The 9,712-nt window shown below is 33.9% G+C and overlaps 1 protein-coding gene across 1 annotated transcript; it reads right to left on the bottom strand.

Annotated features, from left to right (window-relative positions):
* Positions 1-8,345: 8,345 nt before the first annotated feature.
* LOC120768772 lies at positions 8,346-9,209 on the bottom strand. The gene is made up of 4 exons (XM_040095537.1): positions 9,204-9,209; positions 8,749-8,904; positions 8,526-8,679; positions 8,346-8,464 (listed from the first exon to the last, which is right to left on the bottom strand). The coding sequence occupies exons 1-4, from the start codon at positions 9,207-9,209 to the stop codon at positions 8,346-8,348; spliced, it is 435 nt and encodes a 144-aa protein (XP_039951471.1).
* Positions 9,210-9,712: the final 503 nt, after the last annotated feature.

The following is a 9,712-nucleotide window of genomic DNA, read 5'->3' as shown; positions in this document are numbered from 1 at the left end:
TACCTATAGAGCTACAATGACTAACGTAACATATATATATGTATATTAAACAGAATTTTTCAATAAATTTAAATTCAACAAGTACGAGTACATAAAAGTTGATCAACAGAAATTGCACTAAACGACGTAGTAAATATAATAGAAAAGTAATTAGACCTCCAGCCATACACAATGACGACATGGAAGAAGCTTTTAATAGCAAAGAGTCTCATTGAGTCTTTGACAAAGGTCGGCATAGATATGCAGATGGATTCAATCGATGCTTATGCATAAAATTAGTGTCATCATGGGACCTATCCTGAACTTGGGACGACTATAGGCATAAGTGGGACCAGCATGAAGATTTGATTGTAAAAATTCTTTGTTCATGGTGAAGCGCACACAACATGACGATCACCTAAAAAAATGTTCGTTTAGGTTGGTCGGGCGAAATGTTAAAAACAATACAATAGCGGTTTTTAGAAACACGCCGATTAAATCGGTAAAGGTCTTGAAACGACGGACGCAGAGCAGACGACTGTATGGGTGTTTCAAGATGAGCCGAAACCAACAAAAGCTGTTCGGACAGGTAGCGCTTCCAAGGAAATGGTTGCCTGTTCTTTTGAAACAACTAAACATATCTCAACCATACCACTAGAACAATGCAGAACATTAAATTCATATGGTACACAGTCATTTATTTGCAAGCTGTCTTTCAAGAAATTAGAAGAACCAACAAGACGGGACACTCTTCACCACGATAAACCGAGTTCTCAAACATCGACTTAAACAATTGCATTTTTGAGTACTTAAACCCTGAATTTGATTAGTCATCCACAGTATTGTTTTGACTTTGCACCGAATTATTTCTTTTTATTCTCGTACGTAAAAGATAAACTAATTGGTCAACGTTTTCCGTAGAGGTGGTTGAAGCATTCAGTACAAACAAAATAAGAGCTGCCGAAATGCTTCGTAGACCCTATAAAGTATATATATAAATGATCAGTATGTTGAGCTGAGTCGATTTAGCCATATCCGTCTGTCTGTCTGTCCGTCTGTCCGTCTCTCTGTATATATACGAACTAGTCCCTAAGTTTTTAAGATATCGTTTTCAAATTTTTCTAAAGTCATTTTCTCTTCAAGAAGCTGCTCAATTGTCGGAACTGCCGATATCGGACCACTATAACATATAGCTGCCATACAAACTGAACAATCGGAATCAAGTTCTTGTATGGAAAACTTTCACATTTGACAATGAAACTTCACGAAATTTGGTATAGATTGTTTTCTAAGGCAATAATGTAATCTCCAAAGAAATTGTTCAGATCGGCTAACGATAGCAGATAGCTGCCATACAAACTGAACGATCAGAATCGAGTGCTGGTATGGAAAACTTTTGCATTTGAGGTGGTATCTTCACGAAATTTGGTATAGATTATTTTCTAAGGCAACAATTTAATCTCCAAAGAATTTGTTCTGGTCGGTTAACTACAGCATATAGCTGCCATACAAACCGAACGATCGGAATCAAGAGCTTATATGGAAAACTTTCGCATTTGACGTGGTATCTTCACGAAATTTGACATGGATTACTGCTTAAGGTAATAACATAATATCCGAAAAAATTGTTAAAATCGGATTACTATAGCATATAGCTTCCATACAAATTGGACATAGTTATTAAAAGAAATGTACCTGTGTACGGTATATTAGCTTCGGTGCAGCCGAAGTTAACGTTTTTTCATGTTCATCTTTAAATTTCTATAGCACGGAGGCATTTTATGGTATCGCTTTGACTTTAGACATATGTTCCTCAGAATTTAATTCTCTACAAAAGTGCCCATTGCGACAAAGTCAACCTGACTTTTCCACGTAATTCGCATTTTTTTGTATATATCTCGTAAATAACAAGAGCCATATGGAATGGCTGTTTGGAATTTTCATAGATTTTTTATTACATACCATCTATGAAAATTCTATAAAGCCTTACTTAAAAAGCCAAATATATCGAGAAGTATTAATGATACCGATTTTGACCTTGTACATTTTTTGTAGCAAATAAAATTTCCTACAAGTTTGTCCTGAACATTTTTTCTATAGCTCTTTTCATTTACGAGATATATACAAAAAAATGTGAATTTCGTGGAAAAATCAGGTTTAGAGCCCCGTACTACCTCGCCGGTGTGAGTTTCGATTTTGACGCAATGGGCACTTTTGCAGAGTGTTTAGTAATGAGGAATATGTGTCTAAAGTCAAAGCGATTCCATAAAATTCCTCTGAGCTATAGAAATTTAAAGATAAAAAGTCACGATTGTCCTGTATTTTCAATGGAAAATGTTTACGTGCTTTGGTCCAGTCCTTAATGTTTATTATATTAAGGGCTCAAATTTTCAGGGAATTTTTTTGGAGGTAAAAAATGAATAGTTAAAAAAAATACTCTAATATATATAGATTAAAATGGAGAATATTTTGAAAACCAATAAAGCGAGTTTTGATGGCTAAAATTGGTTTTTGTTCTCTTCTTCCGAAATATAAGGAAGACGACAATGTGGGTTTCGGTCTTTTCGAATAAGCAACTCAACACTAAAGTTGAGTAACCCACGACTCTGTGACATCAACAAATTATATAAGCACAAGGACTCTCTTCGTTGTACTGAACGATATACTATTTCTACTTAATTGAGGAGGAATTAAAGCAGTATCTTATGCAGATGATGTAGTTTTAATTGTACCAGGTCTTTTCCTTTGACAATCAGTGAGATTAAGGAAGGACCCTTACGAAGTTTACATCTATGGGTCGCGAATAATGGACTAGGGTTAACTCTGATAAGACGGAATTGATGCTGTTCTTGAATAAACCAACCTATGGTACCTCAATTTCTACAACCCTCATACGGTGGTGGTACAATTTTTCTGTCCCCCACACCAATATATTTGTGGATCGAGACAGATACACAACTGAATTGGAAAATGAATATTGATAAACATATTAAGAAAGCATATATGTCGTATTACACGTGCATGTGGATGCATGTTCAAATTCAGTAAAAGTTGCCCATAGACATATTCATACTTAAAGTGGCAACTCTTTATGCTACAATGATTAACCAGATTGGTGGTTGAAACAGAAATAGTGTTATAGACATAGCGAAATTCTGAAGCAATATGCAAACTGCCAAGCAGATTAGAGGCAGTTATTGATGCGAAAGGCGATGTAACCAATTATTAATTTACCACCTTATTACAGTAAGTTAAGATAAATAACAAAATTAAAAAAATTATTGATAATAAATACAAGAAACTAAAGTTTAAGTTTTGTGTGAATATTTTTGACTACCGTTAAACTTCAGCTAACTTGCTCCGTTTTCAGCCTTATGCACCGTCATCTTTATCAAATTGACTTCAGTCTCTAGTGTACAGATCAAGGCTTACAACAACAATAACAACGACAACAATAAATCACGATTTCTGTGACATTTCCAAAAAAAAGTTCCTTCTGTACTTTTGACCAGCTCTGTTTTCGATTTGGAGATGTAATAATGAAGACTTTTGAAATAACATTTATTATAATCATTTTTTGGTTTCTGTTCCGGTGTATAGAAAAGATGGTTTTCCAACTCGTGAACAGGCCACGTATATCTGGCCGAGTGAAAAACATAGCATTTCCAAATGTATACCATACACTATGCGATTATCCTTGTGTCTCAAATGCAATTTTCACTGTAAACTGAATACGTTTGAACTGAAATGGCAAATCGTTAGAACTCAGAGGAATTCGTAGAATCAAGCATTCTGCCCCGTTGTATTCGATAGCTGCGTCGTAATCAGTCAGGTTCCATTACACAGTTTCGGCACCTGAAGATTGTGGAACATAATAACGACAGATCCATTTTTGAGACGCAAAAGATGCGGTGGCATACCAAGCGCAAGTCTCCCGGAATTTGACTTTGAATCTTCCAGTTTAAGTCAACAACACAAGTATTTTTGGCAGCTAACATTACGCGTGTACTTAGGGAATTGTAGTTACGATAATTTGTCCAAGGTCCGAATATTTGTGATGAGTTCATCTTTGGTGAAGTGGTGTTTTCTCTGTCTGTACTGTATTCTCTGTGTTGAAATAGACTATTTGGTCATTCTCCAAATTAACTGCGAGACGCACAACAATCGGAAAACGTTCATAAATCGCAAAATTAAATATCATACAAAGCGCTTTATTGCAGTTCACGTATCGACCGTATCGTTTAAGACCAGTAACCTCCATGTTGCTTCCTTTGGTGACGTATTTATAAACGTATTTTATCGATTACAGCAGACTGCAATACGCGACATTGACATGACTTTTGAATGTGAATTAGACAACAGTGGCGAATATGGTACCATTCATATGTTGTCGACTTCGATGTGTTGTTAACTTCGATATTCACGCCTCTAAATTGAATGCTAAATGTTCTGCCATTGTCATCTGGTAAGCGACGCTGATACATTGGATATCCATCATTTCTAGTTTGTGTTTCCGAAAGACAAGCACCTGGATAGTCTTTCGTACATTTATTGTCAGACATACAAACCGAAGTGGTATTGTGATGTCCGTAAGGTACATGAACCATATTGGTTTCGTATAATTCTGCTTCTATCTCTGGATCAGGAATTTCCGCAGAAATGATTTCATCAATTTGATTTGGTGTAACCACCATCCACCATCCAAAGAAGAATATGTGCGTGCGGCAAACCTCTCTTTTGCCACTCAACAGAGTACATCCAGCATCTAACAGCACCACATATACGTTACTTTAAGATAAAGTTTACAAAACATCGCAACTGTTGTTTGAAAAGTTGTCCTCTGACATCGTGACGGTCGCTTGCTGATTGCCCGCGATCCATAATTTCATTCGTATGTCATCGCATCCTGGAAATATTCGGTCATGTGCCATGGGCTGTCAATATATGTACATATTTATGTTGACGCCAAAACGAACGCGACCTCTTCGTGGCATCGTAACAAATTTCAATCTGTAATTGAGCACTTTATGTGAAACACATAACGTTTTCACGGAATAAATTTCAATAATTTTTTTTTGAATAACCGGAATAAAGAAAGCAAATCGACAATTGAAAAACAAAAGGAAAAGAGTTGAAAAAAAAAATTTTGTATGAAAAAAAGTTATTTTTTTTGGAATTGTCCAACTTTCCGACTTTTCCTCACGAAAAGCATACGGTTTTTTTATTTTTAAACTTTCCTCGATCCACAGCGAACAACCTCTGAAAATTTCATCAAGATTGGTTTAGCTGTTCTCGAGCATTAGCGTTACTAACAGCATTCATTCGTTTGTATGGGAAAAAGAAAAGGGCTCTTTTTAAGGTTTTTCTGGCAATTATTCGAATTTTTTCGCCATAAAACCATCCTTGGGCCTCAACGAACATTTAAAAAAAGAAATTGGGAAAATTAATCCAGGCGTTTTTGAGTTACGCGCCAGCATTTAAAATCATGTTCGTTTTTATTTCCTTTTTAAAATCGTATTTGAAAATTTATTTTCTTCATCATTTTTTTTTTTCGGAAAATTTTCCAGAATTTTCTTAAGTATTCTCCTTGTTTGGGCGGAGACCTGTCCGAATTGGTGGTAAATACCGAAATCGGTCCAGGTGTTCTCCAGTTATAAGCGTAGTAACTAACATCACTTTCTTTTATATATATATAAAATTGATTTGTACCGCTTATAATGATTTTTGTGTACGATCTTTAAACGCACACATTATTTGCATTTCCATGTCAAATGTAAATAGGATCTAATAATTAGCTATATATCGTTTATAAATGTCCATATAACTAATGAGAAAACGATAATACATTTTCATTATGCTTTTCATGTTTGTATGAACGCTCATTAAAATTGTATACTTGACTTCACTTGTCATCAACATGTGGAAGTGATGTTTTTGTGCAGAACAATAAGAGAAATCAAACTGATTATGTGTCAAGTATGGCCTATATTAAGGTGTCCGCTGTTTCCCAAATTAATTTTTTTGATCTCCCCTATAGTTTAAGTTTTTATCTTTAGAAAAAACGGATCCAATTTCAAAAGTATTTAAATCATTTTACTTTCCCCATATATTTTTTAAAAGATTTTTTGATAATTTATAATAAACTTTAGTCCAATGCAATTAATCGTGAATTTTGAGATAGTAATATTTTAGTATGAAATTTTATCCTCAACAAAAGTTGTGATGTATTTTTCTCATAAAGCCAGTCCTTTAAAAGTTATTCGCGGTTAAAGTCAGGCGTATTTGATGCCTATTCCTTATTCACCATGTACAGAATGTCGTATGAGCAACATACAATGTATAAATCACTTGTATGAATGTTCCGATCATTAAATGTTAACTTCACTTAACTTTTAAAGAAATGACTTTATGAAAAGAAGTATCTAAACAATTTTAGTACAACAAATAATTTTGTATTGGAATGTTCCTTTTGAAAGTTGTAAATTTAGTTGCTTACTGCGAAATATTAAAAAATTCCATATTTTTGACATGTAGAAATAAATATAATATAAACTGAAAAGGTAGAATTGGTTATGTTTAGTGCAAAGAGTGCAAGCTGAAAATTTGAAAAAAAAGAATGATTTGAAAATAACAGACACCTTAATATATTTATATATATGGCACATATAGTATATCCCTAAGCAACAGATGTTGCTTTACGTTCAATGTATTTATGTTATTATAATTGCCATTGTTGGCTACAATGCGGCTGACGCCTGAGCTGTCATTTTACGATTGCCAAATTCGGTTATCAGTGACAATTTTCTATTTATTTTAAATTGTTACCAATTATCCCATTTATTATTTGAAAACAAAAATCGGTGACTGCCAAGAGCAACGAGGTTCACTCCCCATATTTGAATTTTATTTAAACTGATGCTTTCGAATTCAATCATCTTTCTGTGTATTTGTCCGTATCTTCTCATTTGTTGCATATTAGTACAAACATCAAATCGAAATTGCTCAAGTATCATATACACATATTCAATCTATGTATACCATATGTTGTAACAAAAAAAGCAATAAACGTCGATGCAAATTGGAAGTAGCAAGCAATATTAATTGCTTTTAATATTTGCTGTCATTCGATTCTGATATGAATTATCAAGCGTATGTATACCAATACTTCAAGGGGTATGTAACGAGCACCCAAGAATAGAGCTAGGATTGTATCAAAGCCAATTACATGAAGGTAGAATTAAGCAAGGTAAATATGTATGCGTATTTAAGCAAATAGAAAGATGCAACGTTTTTCCGAACGATGATTTTGAAGTGATGCGATATTGCCAAGTAATGTGATGTAACGAGAGGTGATGTATTATGTAGTAATTTGTTCAGATGTGTTATCAAACTTTATGATGACTTATGTTCTTTCATCACATCGTCATATGCATATGATGTAACGTCATATAATGCATTGCCGTTTGTGGGGTAAATATGAAAGCTCTGGTGAAAGGATCTACAATCTGCTGACGTGATGCCTACATAAGAGTAGATGTCATGTCATTCAGGTGATTCGACATATATAATTTTGCGAATTATTGCGAATTGTTAACACAAGTAGTGAAGATATTTTAGGTTTGATCGGCTAAAATTTAAACGCAAATAGTTTTAATTGAAGAATTTTGCAACCTCTATCGGAAATTCCCAGTAAATTGTTAAATGCTATTGCTAAAACAGCAAAAAAGATACTTAGAAGAGGGCTAGAAAAGAAAAAAATGTACATAAATTTAGCTTTCTCTTTGCTTGGTTGGCCTTAGTACTTATATGAACACATGCACATAAGCATATCTAAATAAAGGCAAACCAGCAATTCAAACCAAAATACTACCGCACTGCTACCTGAAGAATCGAAGAAGAAGATGCTTTTGCTGCTCTGTGGTAGCTAAACATTTCTTTCTATTCGATTAAGCATTAACATAACACTCTTTTCGTGCTCTATACTTTTACTATTGAAATTTTATCTAACTATTTACATTCTTATTCTATCAAGAAACCCAGAGGGACTTGGAAGTAGAAAAAAATTGGATACTTCCTACTGAAAAAATAAGTAGAGGTACTGTCCTACAATAATACTATCTAATTTCGTTATTCTGATCAATGTCATTGGAGCGAAGGACCTCCACTTCGCTGACGAATTCATATGACGGAAAGTACTTTCCCCACACCAATATTTTATTAATTCGGTAACTACTTACTATAAACTCAGTATTTCGTATACTTCGAAGTACTTTCCTTCAAACTATTTTTTCTATTACATACTAGTAACTACTTAATAAACCTACCAATAGCAGAAACAGTGGACACATTAATTTTATTTAAATATTTTATTTTTTAGATTTTAATATGGAGTTTGTTTTAAAATGACGATTTTTCGCCAGTTTTAAAGCTTGTCGCAAGTCTTTAACAAACTCGCCATGGGAATATCCCTCTTTCATTGATGCCTCTGAAATCATAAAAAATTTTAGAAAATATGTATATATTTTTTCCTTTCTAAAATTATTTACCAAACAAGCAGTCGATTAACCCCTTGCATTCCTTTAAGGAGTATTTGGAATGAATGCCATCGTAGTTCAACTGAACAATAAGACTCCTTTCGAAAATACCCTCAATAGATTTAATAATCCCCGTTTTGCCTATTATATTTGTAATGATTTTTATCTATAGAAAAATAGGTATAATATTTATTAGTCAAATAGTGAATCTTAAGGGATTATTTAGACAACTTACATAGTCTGCACTGGAACCTGCCACTATATCTGCATTCAGTTTTTTTAATGCTTCCAAGTTGGACAACGGGAACACACTTCTCGTTCCATAGGAGCCTACATCTTTTTCAAATAGCTGCTTAAACATCGCCAACGTTTCTGCTTGTTGTCTTGATAACTATATATGTATATATATCTCCACTTTTATTTCTATGCACTTTATATTTATTGCTTAATTTATTTGCAACACCCACAAACAAAATTCTGCTTTAAAGTGACAAATAACTTCATGGACGAGAACGTTTACCAAAAAATGCCGTTACTGCTTGAAAAAAAAAATTCAACATATCAAATACAACAACAGAAATTTGTACAAGCATACAATTTGCTGAAATCGTAAGCGGCTTAGTAGCGAGGTTGAATTAAATTTATAAACCTTTTCTTCATTGGCATACCATCAATTTACGAAGTAATTACTTTCATCTTCCATAGCCAATAAGTACTTTCAAAACTAATGAAATATAGAAATACTTTTTCCAAGTTCCACTGGGAAATGCTAAACACTATATAGATATATTTAGTAGCTACTACGAATGTACATGTAATGTATAATTTGTAGATGTGTAAGTATTGAAGAATTTCCCTTTTTGTTGCAGCTTTAGAGCACCGCTTTGCTGGTTAATGCTCAAGATGTGGAAAAAAAGTCTGGAAAAACAAATTGCTAAAAACAGCATTGCAATCACAATACATTGGACTGGAGTCAGCCGCAGGAACGCACATGCTATGAAAACCTTGTTTGCTGCCAGAAGAGCCATATGCGGGAAAAGTTTTGCAATAACAATAACATTTACATAAAAAAAAACAAGGTGACTTAGTCTGAGCTAAACGCAGACGTAAAATGCGAGTGTGTTGTTTGTACAGGATGCAAGGAGTTTGATCTTCATTTCAGCAGATTGAAATTGGGCGAAGACTTTTGCGTGACTTCA

This window comes from Bactrocera tryoni, chromosome 2 (genome assembly GCF_016617805.1).
Source record: "Bactrocera tryoni isolate S06 chromosome 2, CSIRO_BtryS06_freeze2, whole genome shotgun sequence".
NCBI lineage: Eukaryota > Metazoa > Arthropoda > Insecta > Diptera > Tephritidae > Bactrocera > Bactrocera tryoni.
Note: the sequence above shows the minus strand (reverse complement) of the source record. Positions and strands in the feature narration are given on the sequence as shown.

Coding starts and splice junctions, on each gene's coding strand:
- LOC120768772 (XM_040095537.1), bottom strand. Junction 8,680..8,748: donor CAGGTTCCAGTGCAGACTAT/GTAAGTTGTCTA, acceptor ATTTTTCTATAG/ATAAAAATCATTACAAATAT. Junction 8,465..8,525: donor GTTAATCGACTGCTTGTTTG/GTAAATAATTTT, acceptor TTATGATTTCAG/AGGCATCAATGAAAGAGGGA.